At 47.6% G+C, this 22504-nt stretch overlaps 1 protein-coding gene across 2 annotated transcripts in view; it reads left to right on the forward strand.

Moving 5' to 3' along the window:
* The first annotated feature begins 547 nt into the window (after nt 1–547).
* Nucleotides 548–22504, forward strand: part of APOH (apolipoprotein H) — a 323894-nt gene continuing 301937 nt past the window's right edge. Inside the window, exons 1-3 of one of the 2 annotated variants that reach the window (XM_069655051.1) lie at nt 548–693; nt 5250–5404; nt 8048–8637. In XM_069655051.1, coding sequence (XP_069511152.1) covers nt 8577–8637 — 61 coding nt within the window. In that variant the 5' untranslated portion in view covers nt 548–693; nt 5250–5404; nt 8048–8576. The remainder of the gene's footprint in view (nt 694–5249; nt 5405–8047; nt 8638–22504) is intronic. The other variant, XM_069655052.1, reaches the window with a different exon arrangement.

A 22504-nucleotide genomic window follows, 5' to 3' on the forward strand; every position in this document is an offset into this window, starting at 1 on the left:
AGTGTTGCTCCTTCATGGAGGAACACTTTCTCACATTTGCACGCAGCTCACAATCAGCCCCTCGGTCTCTCTGTGGTTTAAAGCAAGTGTGGGCAGTCGTGGCGCTACATCATTGAGCTGACCGCGCTTCAGCCCCCACCCCCGAAATGTTGGGCTGTGGGAATAAAATGATAAATTCACCAAAACTCAGTGTTGGCTGGTGGTCCGGGCCCGGGGGCTAGGGCCGACCAAGGCACCGCTTATATTCAATGTAACGTATGCAAAGGGACAGGAGAGACTCTGGCCTGTGGAAACCATTCTGATTGCTTTCCCAAACAGATGCCTGGACTCCCTTTCCCGGACAGCACGTGACTCAAGCCCCCTGATGCTTTCCAGCTGCGCCTTTGTTTACGCTGTGATCATCTGTTGCATTGGTTCACAGGCAGTGAGTTAATGGGTAAAGTATGAGAGGCTGACCGGCCCCCGCAGGGGGCACTAGAGGGACAGCCTACATAGCGGGCTGTCCCCTCTGGCCACCCCCTTCCGGTTGCTGGGCATGCCTCTCCTCTTCCTCCCACCTCAGCGAGGCGGAAGAGGTGTCCCCGGGGACCTGGCTTCCGGTCAGATCTCCCCGGGGACACTTATAAGGGCGGGAGCGGCAGGCCATCAGCCTTTTGCCCTGCAGCTCCCGCCTAGTGTTAATCAACGGAGTTGGTAAGTATCGGGGGGAGGGGAGAAGGGTCTGCTCGCTGGCCGCCGCGCCAGCTGGAGCGGACCCGAGGAATGCAGTATCTGCTGATGCATACGCCGTTCAGCGCTGGGGCCGACCGTCATTCATCCCCCCCTTCACAATCTCCTTTTGTTTTTAAATTATGGATTGCGTGGTGGGGACGCGCCGAACTGGGGAGGTCAACCGTGTTGCCTTAGGTAATTCAGGGCCGCCGAGTGCTGCATAGCCGATCGCGTGGCACAGGCTGTAATTGTTGTAGCTGGTATGGAAAGGGTCGCCGGTTCGCGTCTGTCCCCTGATTTTTAAATTAATTAATTCCAGGGCCGCCGTGCCTCGTGGGTACACAAAGGAATTTTTACCACAAACGAATTTGTGGCGTTTTGGTTTGTACTAGGGCCGCAGTTAATATCAGGGCCTCCGTGCCTCGTGTGTTCGTAATGATTTTTTACCACGAAGGCATTTTTATGGAGGGTTCGGTCTGCATTAGGGCCATCGTCCTGCAGTTCTGTGCCGCGTGTACGGAAAGCAGATTTATATGTTCCCAATTTTATGTTTGTTTAGCACAGCCACCAGTGGCTCAAGTGGTAAGAGCTTGGACGTGTTATGCTGGAGACCTGAGTTCTAATGCAAGGTGCGGAGTCTCCTGGGCACGTTCGTTTTTATTATGGCGCGCCGCTGTTTATGTTTGTATCATGGCCGCAGTGAATATTAGCGCCGCGTGCATGTATCAGGGCCGCCGTGCCTCATGTGCCACCAGGAAAGGTTTTATCTAAAAGAAAGTTTTGGGGCATGTTATGGGATGGCTTTCGAAACGGGGGATGTTAACAGGGCCGCCGTGCAGCAGGGTAATGAAGATGCCTTACATGGCCGGCTCTTTGTATTATTAAGGCGCTGTGCCGCGTTTATATTCAAGAGCCACACGTATCGGGTCTGTTGAAGTAGTTTGTATTATGGCCACCGTGCCGCAGTGATGTGCTGCAGTTATGTGCCTCGGGTACTAAAGCCTCCAGTGGCTCAGGTGGTAAGTCCTTGGTTTTTGAGTGCTGAGGACCTGAGTTCTAATCCCCTGTCTGCTATCTCCAGGGGATGTATTGCCGATTATTATGTTCCGCATTTTATGTTTTTGTGCCGCGTTGTTCTGATTATATAATGGCGCGCCGCATTTTATGTTTGTATCAGCGCCGCATGCATTTATCAGGGCCACCGGGCCTCGTGTATCCACTGGGGAAGATTTAACGGATAGGATCTCCGTAGCCCAGTGGTTAGCTCTTCGGTTTAAGGCATGTTCTGTCTTTATTGGCCGCCGTGCCGCATTTGTGTGCCTCATGCGTTTGTGCCGCGTTTATTTCAAGGCCGATTTTTATGTGGTTTCTGTTTATAGGATGGCCTTCGAACTGCTGGGATGTTAACAGGGCCGCCGTGCATCAGGGTAGTAATGATGCCTTACATGACCGGCTCTTTTTATATAAGGCGCTGTGCCGCGTTTAATTTCGTGAACAAAGAATTTCTGGTGTTTGAAGTAGCTTTTCAGACTTTTGCATCCCGGCGGGCCAAACTCAAACTTTTGCATCCTCCGATACCCAGAAGGTTCATAGCACTATAATAGTCCCAAAAATATTAGTATCTAACCTGACGAGTGGCACAGCGAGTAGAGCAATGCTTTGACATCCATGCCAGAGTCTGCTGACGTGGGTTCCGATCCCGGCGGGGCAGCCATTTGTCCTTCCGGGCTCGATGGAGGAGCGCCACACACCGTGGGTAGTGGTGGGACAGCGCAGAAAGATCCGAGGGTTCACAGCACCATAGAAGTGCGAAATTATTATCTAAATTGGTTGGGGGTTCGAACCAAACCGCAGCGCTCTGTACAGGGGGGTTTGTAGCCTTTACAAGCGCCAATTGTCTCGCCTGTCTAGTAAACAGGAGATCCTGAGTTCGGTTCGTTAGCAAAGCCGCCAGTGGCTCAAGCGGTAAGGGCTTGGGCTTGTAATGCCGGGAGACCCGTGATCCAATGTCCGGAACCTAAGGGGCATTTTAAAAAGATCATAATTTTTCATATTGTACGATAGCTGTTGGGCCGCCGCGCCAGTCGTACGCACGTTTCTTTAGCGAGATTTTAATATTCTGGCACGCATATATATGTTTAAGAGGCCGCCGCGCCACGTGCAAGGAAATGCTGGTGGTTGGTTGTAGTTGGTCATACGATAGTTGTGGCCGACGCGCCACTTTTAATAAAATGCGGGTTGTAGTTTATATAACATACGATAGTTGGGGCCGCCGTGCCACTGGTAATTATTGCGGTGCAAACCCGTCTGTTTTGGTTGTAGGCCGTGGAGCTTATTTGAATGTTTAGGTGCGTACATATTTCAAACTGTTGGCGCTGCCTCCGCGCCACGTGTCATGGGATGCTGAGTGTGTGTTGAATCTACGATCGTTCGTTAATGATTGCTGTACAGCCGCGGTGCAAACCTGTACCTTTAGGGGTGGTAAGATGTGGTGCAATTTTCAATGTTTAGGCACCACGGGGCCGCCGTGCCACGTGCAATGAAATGGGCGTTATGGTTTATCTGACATTTTATCTTTTTTTTGGCTGCCGCGCCACTTGTACCGCTCGCCGTGGGACATGTCGGTGGGTTTGGCATGCGTTTATTATTCCGCGCCATTGTGAAGGATAAAGAGTTTTTAGAGTGGATTCATTTATTTGGCGTATGTTATTGGTCCATCTGTTTCGAGTGATGAAAACAGGGTGGGGGCGTTAACTGGGATTACACGATGATGCAAGCCAGAAGGGAAGCTCAGTGGGTGCAGCGCTTGCTGAGGCGACCTGTAGATTCTCTACAGGTCGCAGATTTGAAACCCGAGCAAGTCCGAGGCTGCCTTTCACCCTCACGAGGTGGATGAATAAGGACCACCTTTGGTTGGGGGAGGTATAAACGAGGCCTCGCGTTTAGCACATGTTTGGTTATGTGTGGCTTTATATCAGTGTGCCATATAATTCAGCCACTTTCCTTGTCTGGCCGCGATTGCGGAATATTAACTAGTGTGTGGCGCTGCATTGCTATGTATGCCCACTACCCTCTTTCAACAATGGGACAAGCACCGTGCATCGGTATATTTCAACCACGCCGCAAGGGTGAATGGTTGGTGTTATGCCCTCATGCTGCATCGGTCAGAGACACTGGGTTCAAATAAAAAACCGTCATTGCATGGACGATTGTGTGTTACTGCTTTGGAGTGCCATGCAAAGGTGTCTTAGTCGCTCATTACAGGCACATTGTCCCGAGCACCGCAGAAGGGAGTGCAATTCCCAAGCATGTTAGACTGGTGTCCTAAGTGTGGCTTTACTTGGGCAATGTCTCATATTTCAGCGCAATTTCCTTGTCGGGTCGTGAGTACGCTGTATTGCTAACTATGCCACCCCGCCACCCAGACAATGCCGTCTGTCAGGCATAAGTTTACCATGTTGCCCCGTGGTTCCCTGCTCCCCGGGTAAGGCTGCATCGATCGGTGGGGCTCTAACTGCCATTGATGTGGGGTGGATACTGGAAAGGTTTGCCGCATGGGCATAGGTGGGGCAAGTTAGCTTATGTTTCCTTCCTTCGTTTTTACTTTCCTTCGTTTACTTTCGGCCGTAGCCCCAGCTTTCAAAAGAGATGGAAGTGGAATTTATAATGTAAGGTGGAACGAATGGATCTCAGAGCTGCCGCCATAAAGCATAAGTTTAAGGTCAAAGATTAGGAACCTTTTGTGGGATAATACGGTTTCAGGCTTCAAGGCTGAAAGACAATGGATCCCGGCAGGGACAAACTCATCCTTTTTATCCTTCCGAGGTCGATAAATGAGCACCACACGCTGGGCAATAATAAGCAGCGCTCAGATACCGGAGGGTTTGTAACGCTATATAAAATGCTAAATTAATTTATTTTGAGGGTGCAGCCACAGTGGTTAATGGTGCGGCACAGATTTTTCGGGACCATTTGGTGCAGCACCGAGGTTCACAACCTTGTGCGGCAGTCACTGTTGATGTTCATGAAGCGATTGTTTTGTTAGAAGAAAAGGGACCAGTCAGCAGCCTGTCGCCTAGGACACCATTTTTAGGTTCGGCGTCCTCTTGGTCTTTGTAAATTCAAGGGGTTTACGATTCACTTTGGCTGGTGGCCAAGCTGCCAGGTATTATGGCTGAACAATGTAGTTCAGGCAGGCTGGTCGCCTTACTGGTCGGCTGGTGGGATTAAACAATGATGGTGTTAGGGGCTCATAAAGGGAGTTGCAAGAAGGGCAGAACAAAAAACATAATGGTCCTGGAGATGTTCCCCATTGTAGTCGCATTGTTGTTGTGGCCTAGGATTCACAAGAGGTTTCGGTTTGGTCCGACAACAATGCAGTAGTCCAGGCCATTAACTTACAGTCTGCTTCTTGCCCAGCAATGTTGAGCTTGCTCAGAAAACTAGTGGAAGTATGTTTATATCATAACATTGAATTTAGGGCTCGACATGTGCCGGGCACTGCAAATGTTGCTGCTGACGCTCTTTCTCGCTTTCAGTGGTCCAAGTTCCGGAATGCCCACCCGGAGGGCAAGCTTGAGGGAGCACAGTTCAAAAAGGAATGGAGGCAGTTGGTGGTGTGGACAGGGCACTCGCAGAGTTGAGTGAGCGCTCACTCATGCCCGGATTAAGATGCAGATACCAGCAAGGTATGGTAAGTTCAAGAGGTGATTTCTTATCTACAGTGTGAAAAACAGACCGCGGAGGAACAGGTACACACTTTAGTGGTTTGGGCGCACTCAGAAGGATTGTCAAAGAGTTGGGCGGCGTCGCACCTGGCGGCGGTTGCCTTCCACTCCAAGTTGGAGGTGAGGGGTGATCCCACAAAGGGGTTTTGTGTGCGCTCGGCATGGAAAGGCTGGGCCCGTTCGGAGCCAAGGTCTGAGGACGTGCGCAAACCAATTGACTTTGGGTTAATGGTGAGGTTGTTGGCCATATTACCTAGCATATGCTTCGGCGAATACGAAACGGCTCTATTCAGGTTGGCGTTTGATGGGCCTTTTTTGGGGCCTTTAGGATTAGTGAGCTAGTTTCTGCATCCAAAAAAGACACATCTGGGGGGGGACATTGCTTTGGGTGATGTATCCCTGTTCCACAAAGACTCAGGTGGAGGGGTCAGTATATGGTTGAGGAAAAGCAAGACGGATCAGCAAGGAAAAGGTTTTCACATATGCCTACATGGGGCCCCCCCCCTGGCGTATTGCTGCCCTGTGCACTTTTTCTAGAGGTTATACAAATAAGAACTACAAGCGCTGGCCCCCTGCTAACCCACGTCGACACTTCCCCCCTCTCTGTATTTCAATTTCGCAAGGTGCTGACAATGGCCTTGAAGGCCTTGGGAATTCAGGGGGAGGGGTGGTCTACCCATAGTTTCAGGATAGGCGCAGCTACCACTGCCTTTCAGCAGGGCATGTCTCCACGGGCGATCATGAAGGTGGGGAGGTGGGAGTCGGGCAGTTATCGATTGTATGTCCGCCCCCAGTACAGTGCATTCCCAGAAGAATACTAGATACCATGAGCACTCAAGGGCCGGGCTGGGTAGTTGGGCGGGTTGGATCCTGGGGGATCAAAAAACTTATGGTGCGGTATGCTTTTTCCCCGCAGATGACGCAGTGTGGTTGATCGGCCACTCATTTGTGACACGTGTAAAAAAAAAAAAAAAAAAAAAAAAAAAAGTAAGCGATGGACGATCGGCCACAACCTGGGATTCAAGGGTACCGAGGGTGTGTGTGGCCGGCACTCCTGGAATGGGGTGGCATTCCTTGCTGCCTGCTATTCGCTGGGGACTCCAAGTTAGGTCGCGGACGTTTGCCCACACAAATACAGGTGACGTGGCGCACGAGTTACCTGGTGTGAATCCCCACCCACCCACGCCTGATAGTAAAGTCTTGGGGCAAACAAATCAAAGGTCGGTAAGATTTTGAGTGTAACCAAAAGCGTTGTCAGTCTATGCCAGTGGCATATATGGGACAGTGTCCTACTAGTAGTAACCAGTGTTCTCCGGGTAGTACCCAGAAGCGTTGTCAGCTTGTGCCAGTGGCAAATATGGGACAGTGTCCTACTGGTAGTAACCAGTGTTCTCCTGGTAGTAGCCGCCTGGTGAGCTAAGGAGGGCTGGTTGCAGTGAACCAATGGTGAATATGGTAACAATGTAGATTTTAGGAAAGTTTTAAGGAGAAGTAAGGTCCTAAGGTTTGGGGGCATTGATGGCAGCGGGAGCCACCATCAAAGCGTGGCGGAGTATCGGGGCGGTCCTAGCCAATGAGGGACTTCACGCTGCAGCTGCAGCGGCTCGGGATTGGCCGGGCTCGAGCCGATCCCTCGACGGGCACTGACTCCCTTACTTAGGCCTTTAGGCCAACAATCTCCTGGTCAGTGCCCCTGAGTGTCCTGCTGGTAGTACCAGTGTAGCTGGAATAGCCAGCAGTTTTTGTCAGTTTGGCCAGTGGCTAAAGAGGTGACATGGTTCACCCGTATCTGACTGTTTGGCCAGTGGCTAAAGAGGTGACATGGTTCACCCGTATCTGACTGTTTTTTGTGATGTGGCTGGGACCGTCCCAAGTTGTCTTGCTCCAAATAAACTGTGACCTTGTGTTTTCCAAAGAACTTTAAAAAAGTTGTCTGTGTATTCATTTCAATGTACTATTATTCTGACCTAAGGAGGTGGGGGTGTCCAATGGGGATCTCCCCGCTAAGAGGCTGACCGGCCCCCGCAGGGGGCACTAGAGGGACAGCCTACATAGCGGGCTGTCCCCTCTGGCCACCCCCTTCCGGTTGCTGGGCATGCCTCTCCTCTTCCTCCCACCTCAGCGAGGCGGAAGAGGTGTCCCCGGGGACCTGGCTTCCGGTCAGATCTCCCCGGGGACACTTATAAGGGCGGGAGCGGCAGGCCATCAGTCTTTTGCCCTGCAGCTCCCGCCTAGTGTTAATCCCCACCCACCCACGCCTGATAGTAAAGTCTTGGGGCAAACAAGTCGAAGGTCGGTAAGATTTGGAGTGTAACCAAAAGCGCTGTCAGCCTGTGCCAGTGGCATATATGGGACAGTGTCCTACTGGTAGTAATCAGTGTTCTCCTGGTAGTAACCAGAAGCGTTGTCAGCTTGTGCCAGTGGCATATATGGGACAGTGTCCTACTGGTAGTAACTGGGAGTTAATACGTGCAGACCGGTGGTAGAGTAGGATCAGGGTGAGGCTTTCGCATCATCAATAGGAGTGATAAGGTGAACAGAGTTAATTAGTGATAAGATAAGTTTAGTGTGTTGTATGAGTTGTTCCTAATTCTCTTCTCTTGTTACAGGCGGAGTATCGGGGCGGTCCTAGCCAATGAGGGACTTCACGCTGCAGCTGCAGCGGCTCGGGATTGGCCGGGCTCGAGCCGATCCCTCGACGGGCACTGACTCCCTTACTTAGGCCTTTAGGCCAACAATCTCCTGGTCAGTGCCCCTGAGTGTCCTGCTGGTAGTACCAGTGTAGCTGGAATAGCCAGCAGTTTTTGTCAGTTTGGCCAGTGGCTAAAGAGGTGACATGGTTCACCCGTATCTGACTGTTTGGCCAGTGGCTAAAGAGGTGACATGGTTCACCCGTATCTGACTGTTTTTTGTGATGTGGCTGGGACCGTCCCAAGTTGTCTTGCTCCAAATAAACTGTGACCTTGTGTTTTCCAAAGAACTTTAAAAAAGTTGTCTGTGTATTCATTTCAATGTACTATTATTCTGACCTAAGGAGGTGGGGGTGTCCAATGGGGATCTCCCCGCTATGTTGTCGATCTGTTCTTGGAGGGTGGATCGGTTTCCTCTCAGAAGGTGAAGCATCGACGGCCGGCCGTGATGTGGGTCCTAGCTCTACTCTGCGGCTCTGCTTTCCTAAACTTTGCCCGCGCTGGTGGAGGTAAGCAGATGGCATCTCATTAAACCAGCCTTTTCTTAACTTTGACGAGGAAGTAGACGTTAGCTACGTGGTCTGCTATTTTAATAATAATATTCCGCAATTAAATCCCAAGTACTTTTCGTGAAACCTTTTATGTGCCCACTTGAATTTCGGTATGCACTGAATTGGAAAAAGAATTAAGGGGAACCTTGTGGCAGTGTATTCTGACCTCTCCAGGTGATTGCTAGGCCCATACCTGCCTACATTTCAAAATCAAAAACCCTGAGATGAATGCCACGCAATGCCACGACCACAGCTATTCGAGACACGACCCAACTGCCCCGCCGACATGTTAAAAAAAAAAACTTCAAACGCTTGTTGGGTGCTATATACCCAATTCTTGGTATAATGTCTACGATTAGACTCCTCTGGCCCCATTGCACTTCTAAGGTTCCCAACATTTGCACCCATTCCCAATGGCCAGATAAACAGCAGCTAGCATACAAGCAAGAATAGCACTACACATGTTGCCAAAGGTCTAATTGCATAATTTTTCTACAAAACACACCAAATACCCATCAATGCATACAAGTAAAATACATTGTAAACTATTTGCAAATCAAAACTATTTAAAAAAAACAGGTTTATGTATTCAAGCCTCCAAAACATTCCCCTTTAAATCCAAGGGTTTTCATGTGCACTGCTTTCCTGTTGTGAACCTCTGTCGTTCAACCATCCCGTCAGCTCCTGTAATGTTGTGATCATCTGCCGTTCATGCCCCCCCCCCACCTCAGCTCCTGTAATGTTACGATCCTCTACTGTCCAGACCTCCCATCAGCTGCAGTAATGTTGTGACTATTCAGGCCTCCCGTCAGCTACTGTAATGTTGTGATCCTCTGCCATGCCTCCAGTCAGCTCCTGTAATGTTGTGATACTCTACCGTCCAGGCCTCCCGTCAGCTCCTCCAATGTTGTGACCATTCAGGCCTCCCGTCAGCTCCTGTAATGTTGTGATCCTCTGCCATGCCTCCAGTCAGCTCCTGTATTGCTGTGATCCTCTGCAGGCCAGGCATCCTGTAATGTTAATGTTATTAACAATCAGTAATGGCGGTCTTCTGGCAGAACAAAAGCCGGGGGGCCATCATCGTTCAAGGAGAGACACAGTTTCCCAGATTGAAAAGTAGCTTTCGATGCTGCCGTCACCTTTAATTGTCTATAACCTGCGAGTCACACCCTCGAGTGAAGCCAGTTTGCAGCCTTGAATCACTTCCCCTCATTACTTTGGAATCCCCCCTGTGTCTCCGGGGTAAACGCAGAGACTAGTCGGATAGTAAAAGCAGTGGCAGATTTAAGGCAAAGGGCCCCAGGTGAGCGTGTCATGACGCTGGAGCCCAGAGTGGGCAGAGTTGCACAAGGATGAACTTTAAGGACAAAAGCTACTTTTTTAAAGTTGTGTTTTATACAGTTTTCTGTGTTGGGGGATCTGACTCTAGCTTGAGACATCTGGGTCTCCTCGCCAGGTAATGGTGGTAATATTGAAAGATCAACCCTGGTTCAAGGCAATAGGGAGGGACATTATAGGAGGTGATATCCCGGGAGAATTCCTACAGCAGGCAGCACCATGTTGTGCATGTCCCCGGTGTTCTTAACCCACACACTTGAAATGTTATTGAGCATCACAAACTTAAAGGAGTTCATCTTTCAATCTCAAAACATACCATGGGTCACCTTTTTGGGAGTGCTGCTTGTGGCACTTGAGAGACCCCTTAACTCCAACCCACCAACTCCATATCTCCTCCAGATTCACAAGGGCCTGCTGCAGGGCAGGGAATGGAAATGGAGAGGGAATAAGGTCAGGATATTGAGGAAGAGATGGGGCAGGTAACGTGCAAACTGATAGGACTGGAGAGTGGAGAATGAAGGAGGGCAGAAGCATGAGCGAGAGATTGACAGTGTGGGAAGAGAGGAGATAAAGTAATTGAACGGAGCCAGCTGAGGGTAAAAGGGTGAATGGGTACAGAGAATGAATGAGGGCAGGGGAATGGGGCAGTAGTTAAGGCACAAGCGTGAGGGGAAATGCAGGGTGGAGAGGCTTAAAGGGCGGGGGAATAGAGAGCAGAGGGCTCAGGAGTGTAAGGAGAATGGGGAATAATGGGGTTCGAAAGAGTCAGGGGGAAATGAAGAGTGAGGAATGGCAGGAAAAAGGGAGAGAAGGGAGGCAAGTGAGTGAGGGATGAGCAGTGGAGGGACAGCAATGTAAAGGCAACTGGTGTGTTGTGGGTAAACGAAGGAGGGGAACATTGAGTGAAAGAAGGCACGTGAGAATGCGAAAGGCAGCAAAATGAGAAAGAACCTTCGTCAAAAATGGAGAGAGAAAAGGTGAGAGGAGGATTAAGTGAATGGGACAAGAACAGAGGATAACATTGGGCCTCATTACACCGATGGCGGTAAGGGTTTACCGGTACCGGTAAGGGTACCAGTGCCGGTAAACCCTTACCGCCTTACTACGAGGTCCCTTTGTGGGACCCTTCCTTAACAGCTGGTTTTACCAGCCGTTAAGGACGGGACCCGAAATGGGACCTTGGAGGTAATTATGATACCGCAATTTTCAGTACCGTAATTACCGCCTTCCCCATTCCCATTGAGCCCTATGGGGGCAAAAATGGGGATGGGGAAGTGCCATGGTGAATGGGGAATTACCGCCCCCAAACACCTTGCAATAGGGCGGTAATTCCACCATTCACCATGGCGGACTCGGTAAAATTCCGGCGGCAACCATGGCGCTAATAGTGCCATGGTTACCGCCGTCCGTGTAATGAGGCCCATAGTGTTAAAAAAGAACAGTAAATAGTGAGACAGTAGAGAGGAAATTGCTAGTAAGGAAAAAAGGAGTGCAAAACAACAGAGGTATGGGAGAAAATGGAAGCAGGTGAGAAAGGAGTAAAAGGGGAGAATATTTGTGATGCAGGGTGGACAGGTGCTTGCCAAATCTGCCCACTTATACACAGTCACAACTTCAATAGATGAATGAACAGGTAAACAATAAAAATACAGCTACTTAGATAAGAAAGTATGCTCCACCAGCACCCCCAGTTTCAGCTTTCTGTCAGCCTCACTTGAATAAACCGATTAGAGGTTGATGATCCAGACACAGGGGCGCCTGGGTAAGGACTGTTGATCATTAAATGGTGCAATTGATGGTTGATAATAAATGGGAGAGGAGTATAATGCTGCATCCTGTGTAAAATAATGACTCCAGTAGATTACCTTATACTGAATTCTCCTTCACTGTGAATACCTTTTTTAAAACCAAATGATTTTTTTTTTTTTTTTTTTTTTTTTTTAGGTACACATTCATTTGCAGGCTGCTACTGCAATTGTGCATTCAAGTTGGTGAAAATTAAGCTATACATGTATTTTTGCTCGACCTATTTCTATAACAATGTATGTAATGCCAGGTTGGTGTCTTACCTGATTTGTGTACTTTTTAAGGCAGTCATAAAAAAATGATCTATTTTGTTTTTGGAAACCCAAACCTTAAGAAATATGTTTGTGACCTATCACTGGAGGATATGTAGTCAAGTTCTTAAATCACAGCCTGGGTTCAAATACGGATTTCACCACGTTAACAAAATGTGTGATCCTGGGCAAATCATTTAATCTCACTGTGCTTGATCTGCTGACATTGGGTGACACTAGAAGTGATTTAGTTTGCAATTTTTGCTATGAAGAAAAGCCCTCATGGTTCACTTCTATTTGTGAAAGTGTGTTTGTACACTCAGAATTGGCTCCAGCCCCACAACAGTTGGTGGGCTGAAGTTTTTGCCCGAGGTCGTCATACCAGTCTGGGGGGTACTGGCGATAGTGAAATCTGGCCAATCCCACCCATTCGCCTTGCACAGGGCAGGGTCCGCATGGTTGACATTTCGAGGTGGGGCATGGTCGTCTTCAGGTTCTAAGTACTCAGGGAAATCACATGGTGCCGAAGCAAGATCTGCACCAAGAAGCTCATGGGGTAGTAAAGTCTCAAGGCAAACAAGGCACCCAGTAAAGGTGAAGAACCGAGGCAGGTCATACAGCAGAGCCACTCACACAAGATGGCGAAGGCAAATGTTTAGAGATAGACACCAGTCCAATGTTAATAGAGCTAGATCGTGAGGAGGGGCTCCACTTACCCCCTTCAGATAGATTGAGATATTAAAGCATATATGGACACTAAACCATTTTAGAGCCATGTCACCCTTCGATAACAGTTTCATGCTCTTTGACGTTACGGTTTTGGGCCTGATTACTTTGGGAAATCAGTGCAACGATATTCTTTGACTAGCTGATAGCACCCAAGTGGAGCCTTTTGGGGTTGCTGTGTCAAGGCAATTATTTGAGAATGTATGATGCACTGTCATACCTTATTGTTTGCAATGCTTGTTTGCTTGCATTCTACATGTGTAATGCATAGACATAGGTTTCTAAGCATTGGCTAGAGTATGGTAACACTTATAATGAGCATTGTTGTGCTAGTTCCCATATTCCTCTAAAACCAGCTTCCACCGCCCTTCCCAGGTTACATTTTCCTGCTTTCAGGTCATGACCGAAATTGGTCTGTTCTTTTGCGTCTTTATAGTTGTGGCATTGTGTTTATTGTGGTTTTGTTGCTATTCAAGTCCCTCGTCCTCATGAGTATGCCTCCTTTTTAGTTGGTTCTTACTGCTGGCGGAGCCATCAGTTGACAACTTTTGTGGCATACATGGTAGAGTGCTGAGGTGACTGACTGGGCTATGCTCTGCATTCCAAAAAATCTATTCTGATCTAACCTTCTGCTTGCAAAGTAAGCTTTGACACGGGTAGTATAGCTCAGTGGCAACGCGTCCTTCTAGAAAGCAAGAGAGCCCAGAGGAACTCAAGTTCGAAGCAAGAAAGCCCAGAGGAACTCAAGTTCGAAGCCAGTGTCGCCCTTAGAAACCCCTTTGGTATTAAGCACGTTATAAAATTTACTTATTATGCATTGCGTACTAATAGATACATACCAAATGAGTGTGGAGTGCATGCACCTTGTGGGAGACAGAGAGCATGATGCATGCTTCCAGCATCTAGAGGTAGAGGTGTGAAAGCATTTTTCTTCTTCAAGCCACAGCTTCACGATTGCTGATCAATTGTACAAACAAAATGGTGATACGAGGGCAATCGCTGGCAAATGGTGAATACCTGGTTCATGTCTATACTCGGGGCTACAAATATATAGTAAAAGAGACTATAATAAAATGACTCATCCCTCACAAGCGTTGTCAATTGCAAATGTAAAGTCAGTATCTTTTAATACATGTACACCTTTGTATTAGTTTTCCTTCCAGCGTAGCCTGAATCCCATTTTGGTCCCGTTTCATGATGGCCTTAGGTGAGCGGTCCCTTTTTTCAGTGAAATGGAAGCTTAGCCCCCCTTAAACGGGATACACACAATTATTTTAGGCTCTTTTTACAGACACAGGACATCTCAGTCTAATAGTCTTGCACACTACAATCTCACTCCCACCCTCTTGGAAAAGAAACAAGCTGTGTTGTAACAATAATTCCTTTTATTTCATGGGGCCCCCTGCTCTTAGTACGAGGAAAGCGTGCCTAAAAGTGTCTGGACTCGATGGCCTGCTCTACCCTACATATGTACACATACCATAAGCTACCTTGGCACTAGTGATGAAGACAATGTGCTCATTCTCCTTACAGATGAGAATAATTGTTTGGCATGAGTGGCAATTGCCGCTTTATGTATTTAATCTGTTGCACATAGCACTTTTGTTGCACGACGTATGAAGCTTTTGTTTAGGGACGTCATTTGGGAGTCACCAGGGGTCGCAGTTGCTACCCCCGAGGTCTTCCTTACTACCCCTGTGGCCACCCTTGCTATCCCTAAAAAAAGAAAAAATTTTTTAAAAAAATCTATATATATCTTTTTTTTAATGTAAGCTCCTGGGCTGCAGCCAGCACCACGTGGCTCTTTATTTTTGGAGTGGCAGCTTTCTTGTTCAGGCCTCTCAAGAAAAACTGGGGGTGCCACAAATGTAACACTTTGAGCAGTTACCCTAAATAAGAAATAGTAATAACAAATAACTTGTCTTTCTGGAATTCTATACAATAATTGCTAGACTCATGTAAGGTTTATTTCAGGCACACTTCAGGGGGTGAGTCACTGATTTAGTCTGTTCTTAAAAACCTCAACTCAGCCTTTCATCCTTCTGAGGTCGATAAATGAGTGCCAACACAGGTTGGGTGATATTGTATGTATATTTGTTCTATATAAAGTCCTTAAGCGTAAGTGCTATATAATAACACATCATTATCATTTGGCATTGGACGTCTGCTTGCATTCACAGTAATTTGGTAATTTGAGCCTATACACGCTGATATTAAGGATACATATGGTGATCCATTCTTGTATGAAATGTATATCACATTATAGTGATATCTTAACCATATTTTTCATAGTGTACTTGCTATGTGATGCCACTTCCTGTTTTGTCAAGGGGTGAAATTTCTAACGCGCCAAAGCAAGTGGTCATCACAGGGGCGGAGAACAGCTATCCAAGCAAATTACAAATCAGATATATATGAAAGACCAGGAGGCATAGATTTATGAGAACAGAAAGGTTTCATAGCTTTTTTGAAAGTAGATAGATTTGTTTCACATCTTAAGTCTGCGGGTAAATGTCGTTTTACATAACTTTCCGTGATGTCACTACAGGGTGGGGGCGAAATTACATCACTTCCCGTGATGTCATCAGAGGTCAAATGTCATGTGATGTCACCTCCGCTACCCCTGGCATTTTGGTGAAATGACGTTCCTGCTCTTGTTACTAATATGCCATCTATCTGTGTATGGTTTTTATGGTATAATTAATTATGAAATGAAGATGGCAGGTGACACACCATTGCTTTTGGTAATACGTATTCTACGTAGGCACATGTTAAGGAAATGACTGAGTCTAAACCTTGCATTAGTTATATATTCTTAAATGGCATTGTATGGGAAATGCACTATTTATTATAATGTTTTATTAATTTTAGTGGAATTAATTATGTTAATGACAGGCAGTCAATGTTCTTGTATGCCTTTTAGGAAGTTAAATGCTGCTACCCAACTACTGCAGTTTTTGCAGTTAATGGAGTATAGTTACAAGAATTATACTCCAAACATTTCTGGACCGGGGAATTTTGAAGCGTCATATGCAATTTTATAGGTCGGCTGTTTTAATTATGTGAGGTTATATGTCTTATATTTGTGTTACGCTTTTATGACAATTGCCGAAAGAAAGCTTTCTGGAATGTCTTTTTTGAGACTTCCCACTTTAAACTCCATTTTCTGGGACCGACTACTGTCTCGCAGAACATGTAATGTTGCCATTTACTTTATTAGTCTTTTTAAATTCACAGACCCAGTACAAACTATCTTCCATAGAGTACTGGAAAGGGTTAATAGTTATCCCTTTTTGTCTGTCTCTCATGGAACATTATTTTGTTCCCCTTTCTTTAGCATTTGGCTGATGGCAGTGGTGTCTACCATATATTTCCTACCGCGGTCTATGAAAATAGCCTTGGTACTGTTATAGGCTATGTTAGTAGCCTCGAACTTTAATCTGCTGGACCCCATTTACTTTTATTTGGTTCCGGCTAGGTTTATTCACCATTTATTTTTGTAAAGGTCTTTCTCGTGTTTTACTCTGCGCGCCAAACTAGGGTTGGTTCCTTTGTTTGCCGTCCTTTGGCGGGCTTCTGCACAGAAGCCCTCCTTAGGCGCCTGAGAGTCTAGGTAGACAGGATGGGAGGGAGGGCTTTAAGGCCCACTGCACAGGGTTTCTTTGGAGACCCAAGTCACACTCTTGTTTGATTGGCTAGGTGACTGTCCTGCCAGAACAGCCACCCTGCTGTGTGATTGACAGCCAGGCTGTGTGAATGCGGGAAAACTGCATAAAAAGCAGGTCTCTGGGACTTGGAAGGCAGAGTCGCCACCAGATCGGGCGAACCGAAGAGAAGCTGAAGGAAGAGGACCACTACCACGACTGAACCTCCCGGTGAAGCCCTGCTGCGGGTCCGAATCTCCTAAACTTCGACGACAGAGAAGATCTGCAAGGAATCTTCTTCCTTTGAGCTGGTGGGACCAACCAGTTCGCCAAACACCAAGCAAGGCCTCCCTTCCCTGGTCGAATATGCTGTGCACCGCTGCAGTGAACCGGATAGCCAGGATGGCCGGATGTCATGCGAGTGGGACCCAGGGTCCAGGATCACCTGTCTGTCCTTAGAGGATTTCTTCTTGAGGGAAGGATTCTTCTTCTTTCTTGAGGTCCGGTATTCGCAGAGATACAGGCGAGTCTCCCCTGACGCCACCCTGCCAGCCTAAAAGCTGAGCCGGCTGACCTCCGAGGCTACTGCCCTGTTGGTATTGGTTAGTTGGCCGACTCGGAGCAAGTTCCAGGAAGGACTGAGAAATCCAGGAAGGAATGACCGTAACCGCGTGAGGATTCCGGCGGTAAGCAGAATCGTTGAGAACCTAAGGGAAGGGAAGAAGCAGGAAAGGACCAGGAAGCACACAGTGGGGATAGGAAGCAGACAGCGGGAAGGTAAACAAGGGAAGACCGCGGAAGAAGTGCTGACAACGGCTGACTCGCAACCGAACGTTGAGACGCGCCGGCTCACATGAGCGCAGTGCATATCTGCTGATGTGAAGAAGGGAAACTAAACCGCTGCAACAGCGATCTCGGCAGCGGCGGCCGTGTTGGGGGAAAACATGGATGCGCAAGACGATTACCAGGCTTCCAAGCAGTCCAAAAGGGGCAAATCCAGGAATTCATGACACCGGACCCTTTTTGGGTTTTAAGGGGTGCAACTTTTATTCGTTGCTTTGCTCTGCTGCTGGTTTCTTCCCTGGGCAGTGCAGGACCCTCAAGTCTTCCTCCTTTGTGTCATTCGACAGTCGCTTCAGGAACCGTGAGCCTGCAGGATATGCCAGGAACTTCTGCCTCAGCTACAGCATTCTTCTTCTTCTAAGGTACTGTTCAAACCCGGTTGTTTGTTCTGTATGACCGTAGTGAGTGTTTGAAATCTTTCGCCAATCTGAGGGCTTTTCCTTCTATACTCTTTTAAGTAACTTTTCTTCTGACCAACTTTGTTTTAAACTCTTGGCAAAGACTTAACCGCAAACTACTCTGAACTGTGTGATCTTCTGCAAAGACTCTGTACCATTAACATTGGCCCAGGCCTATTGATTTGAATCCTCACTGTAGTAAGCCATTTCTATATTGCCCTGCCTACTTACTTGTTGGTGCTGCTTAATTTTGTATAACCTTGTCTTTCCCTCCCTTTTTAAATTGTTGGAGTGCCATTTTGCTCACCCTTCATTTTGAGCAGAATTGATTGGGTGTTGTGTAGTATATTAAGATTGTGATTTTTCTGCTGCTTTACTTAGTGAATTGTTTTACAAATTAATGTGAAAATAAATGTATATTCTTTTACTCAGAAACATTGAGTCAGTGTTTGTTTGAACCATAGCAATTGCTGTCCTTTGTGTAACTTCTGATACTGCTCACTTTACTCTTGAGATAAGTCTGGCTGCTCAGCCATCGCTACCACTTTACTGTGTAGTACAGGCTTGTACCAAAGGTGAATTTGTACTTACACTTGTAGTCTTAATTGTGTGTGGTGTTCCCAAAGGGTACTGCATATGATTCTGCCGAACATGGTCCTATGTTTCAATGAACAGTTAAATAATGCAATTCACTTCTCAATGCTTATTCAAATCAAGCACATATCCTTCTCGCAATAGGTGGATGTTTATTATTCTGAATAGAACTTGATTAACCTCATATGAAGAAACACAGCTAAAATCATGACACCATTTTCATAGTTTGCTTAACAAGTATTTAGAAAAGGGGGCGTGGCCAGCCAAAGACTGAGATGGATGCTGTTCGGTGTGTCCCGCAGCCAGAGCCTGCTACACAGGTGCTCAACCCCCTTATATGTGGCCAACCTGATCCCAAGTTCGATGGGCTGTGGTCAGAACTCCTCAACAGAAATCCCTCTGAGCCAGAACCAAATCGGAGCTTAAATAACGGAGAACAGGCGGCCGAAAAACTTTCACTGAGTGCTCTCCAAGATGGCGGGCATGCTTGCTACACAGTGGCAAGGCGGCCCGGTTCGGGTGACAAGCTTCTCCCGGATTACAGTTGGAAGAGTGGCGCTAGTGATAATGGCTGCAGCAGTGTGCTTGGAATTTCATTGGTGGCTGATGGACCCTTCCATGTGGCACGCCTGCCTGCTCTTGCCCTCCTGTTGCCAAAGATCAACCTTCCTTCGGCTGACAGCAGGCACGCATGCCGGCCTTCTGGTGTTTGAACTGCTGCGTGTTTGAGGCGAGTTTTGCCCTCCCTTTCCTCCCCGAGCTGGGACCGTATCTATGGAATAAAGCGGTAAGTGGCAAAGAGGACCAGGGAGAAATGTGCATGGGAGCGGGCCTGGAGGGTCCCCGATGTTTCCAAACCTGCCTGATGATGGCCACTGGAGTTGGTTGGACTTGCCCACAGAAGGAGATTAAAGAGGGGGAGAGTGATAGACCAGGACCCAGCAAGGGATAGACCAGGGCCCGGTGAGGCATGAATGATCCTGGGAAAAGTGTAAGATTCAGTGAAGCTGGATAAGGCATTACTCCAGCAAGCGACCCAAGGAGTTCTACAGTCTCCAGTGAACTATTGGGGGCTCTGTTCAACTTTATGCTCTTCCCTGAAGGTCCTAGGCTCTGATGCACTATGTGGTACTCCCATACCTGGCGGAGGAGCAGATTGGTGGCTTCATGGTGGACTGGAGTGTGACTGAAGGAGGAGATAAGCCACAAATACGAAAACTGGCCACTCACACAGCCTTGCAGTGGAAATTACGCTGCACAAGAACAGGCGGTAAGGCTAGTACAGTCAGTGTGCAATGCGAAGGGCTGGCACGGAATTGCGGCATTGGCCCCAGGCAAAATTAACCCCTGAATTGCAATTTGTGTGGTTTAATCAAAGGCCCAAACAAACATAACTTCATTCTTTATCATTATAATTGCCTTTATTCCCTCCCCTTGTTATATTGCTGTATATACCGTGTAACGTACCTGTAACCTAAATCATGCGCCCGGGTGCCCTTGGGCCTGGTGCGCTTTACAAATAAACAAAATACAAATACAAATAAATAACTGAAAGGCCCACTGGAAAAATAACTCCCAGCCTCCAAAAAAAGTCCACACTGAAAATGGTCCTATTAATGCAGACTGTGTGTGTTCCTGCAAGTAACACAAGGAAGAGCTATATGAATGGGCAATCATTGGAAATCAAAAGGCCTATCTTTCATTAGAAAATGAAAGGTTGAACTGAAAATCAGCCTTCGATTCACATTGGCAGAAGAAAATCAAAGGCTCTGTCTACATGAAAAGCAGGGTTTTCAAACACTAAAACAGCTTTGCATGTGTGTTTTGCTGTATTTAAAGCAAGACATTAGATAAATGTCCCCCTGCTAAAATAAAGATATCAGGGAAAAGATGGGGTGTGTGTTGACAAGATGCAATTTATTAATATAGATAATAGGCCTCACATGCAAAATACCGGCACAAATGGAAAATAAAAGGCTATTTTCTTTCCATAGGCCCGAGGCAGACAATTGTTTTGTTGTTGGACAGAATTCACAAATGATTCCCCACTGCAGGCCTGTTGGTGTTCTAGTCTGGAATGGGGATCCCTTTAAAGCTCATGCACACCAGCTATTTACAAGTGAAATAAAGGGACTAGCAGCCCAGTATGGGAAAATGACAAAAAAATAGAAGGTTTTGAGATCAAAATTGTGGTAAATTCAAATAACAGGTCCAGATAACAGGTCCGAGTTCCAGATGTCAGCATGGCCTGCGGCATCACAAGGCAGAGGTGAATGGTCTGCTGTATGATAAAGATCTCCCCAGACCACCAACCTCAGACAACAAAGATGCTAATGGATTTTACGCTGGCCTTAAAAACACAGCCCAGGAGGTTCTGCCAAGAAAGGAAACTGGCCTGCATAAATGAGAACTAAGATTTGCATACATGTGAAGATTTTCCATTAGTTTAAATGGACTATGATATGATATGATATGATGAGTCATTTATAAAGTGCCTGTACACAAGTTTTTCTAGGTACGACAAGAGAAGGGAGGGAAGACAGAGGGAGGACAAAACAAACAATCTTACTAGGCCTTGTGTAATTCAGATCGTACAAGTGCGAAAACGCAAAGAGCAGAGGGGCGGGAAAAGGGGAGTGCCAAGGTGGGAGAGGTGGGAAGTGCAATCAGGGCAGCATTGCCCTGAATAAGTGCAGCCAGGTAAGTAAGAGGCAGGGGACTGTAGGGTTACAGTTACAGACCCTAAGTGCATAGAAGGCAGGGGGCAATGTAGGGGTGACTGGCCATGGGGTGGCATGGTACCCAGTAAAACTCTAAGGGTAATAGCCAGATGACCAGTCAGCACAGCAGACAGTTAGGTCAGCAGGGGAGAACATAGGAAGGTCTTGAGCTGCTTACGGAACTTCAGATGGCCCGGCTCAAGTTTGAGAGGGTTTAGGGGGACCACTCCAGAGGGAGGCACCTGCAGAGGAGAGAGATCGGCCCCCCTACCCTCTGCCTGGAGAAGAGTCTGACCCTCAGAGAATTAGAGGTTGCTAAGAAGGGCTCAAGAAGGAAGGTGTTTTGGAAGAGAGAGTTGGATGTATTGCAGGCTCTGGCCCCAGAAAGTCTTGTAGATGATACAGAGGGTCTTGAATATGATCCTTGCAGCCACCGTGAGCCAGTGGTGAGATTTCAGGGCTGCAGAGACACAATCCCTGGGCTTGAGGCCAAGGATGAGTCTTGCAGTCCTGTTCTGGATTTGTTGCCGAAGGTGGAGAGAAGAGGAAGGTAGATTAAGAAAGAGGTTGGTGCAGTTGTCCAGCCTAGAGAGAACCAGGGCTCTGGAGGAAAGTGAGAAAAGGAAGAATACCTCTGAGGAGGATCCCGGTAGTGGGCCTTCTTTGGCAAGGTCTGTGATGTGAAGGGAGAAGGAGAGAGTGGAGTTGAAGAAGACACCAAGATTTTCGCCTCACAGGAAGGCGAAGGAAGAGGGCCCAAGGAGGGCGGCCAGAGTGAAAGCGGGAGCAGGGGTCCCAATGAGCAGTATCTCCGTCTTACTGGCATTGAGCAAGAGATCATTGGAGGCAGACTAATCCTGAATCATGGATAGACAGGAATGAGCAAGAGAGGAGAGGAGGCTGAGGGGAGCCTGAAGGAGAGCTGAGTTTCACCTGCATAACACTGAAAGTTGGAAGAGAAGGTCGAAATAAGATGGGCCAAAGAGGCCAAGTAGACATTGAAGAGCCAGGGTGAGAGGTTAGAGCCATAGGGAACATCACATGTGGAGAGAGAGGTTGTGGAGAAAAAGGACCCAAGTTGGACCTCAGAGGGTCGGTCCAGGAGGAAGGAGGGAAACCACTCCAGGGCCTGATACATGATACCCAGGTTCTCAGGGAGTTGATTGATCAGGGTGGCGTGATTGACCATGTCAAAAGCAGAGGAAAGGTCAAGGAGTATGAGGACATGAGGGTGACTTGAATTGAGATTAGTGAGCAGGTTTTCACAGGTATTCAGGAGAGCAGTGTCAATGCCTCTGGTTGCTCTGAAGCCAGACTGATGGTCATGCAGACAACCAACAGATTCAATGTTGAGATAAGCTGGAAAACAGGCAGCTTTTCCAGGAGTTTGCCCAGGAAAGGAGTGATAGAGATTAGGTGATAGTTTTCCAGGCAGGCAGGATCAGTGGAAGGTTCTTTACAGATGGGGTGCACAATGCAGTGCTTGAGGAGAGAGGGGAAAGTTC

The sequence above is a fragment of the Ambystoma mexicanum genome, chromosome 3q (assembly GCF_040938575.1).
Source record: "Ambystoma mexicanum isolate Mex_15411 chromosome 3q, UKY_AmexF1_1, whole genome shotgun sequence".
NCBI classification, from domain to species: domain Eukaryota; kingdom Metazoa; phylum Chordata; class Amphibia; order Caudata; family Ambystomatidae; genus Ambystoma; species Ambystoma mexicanum.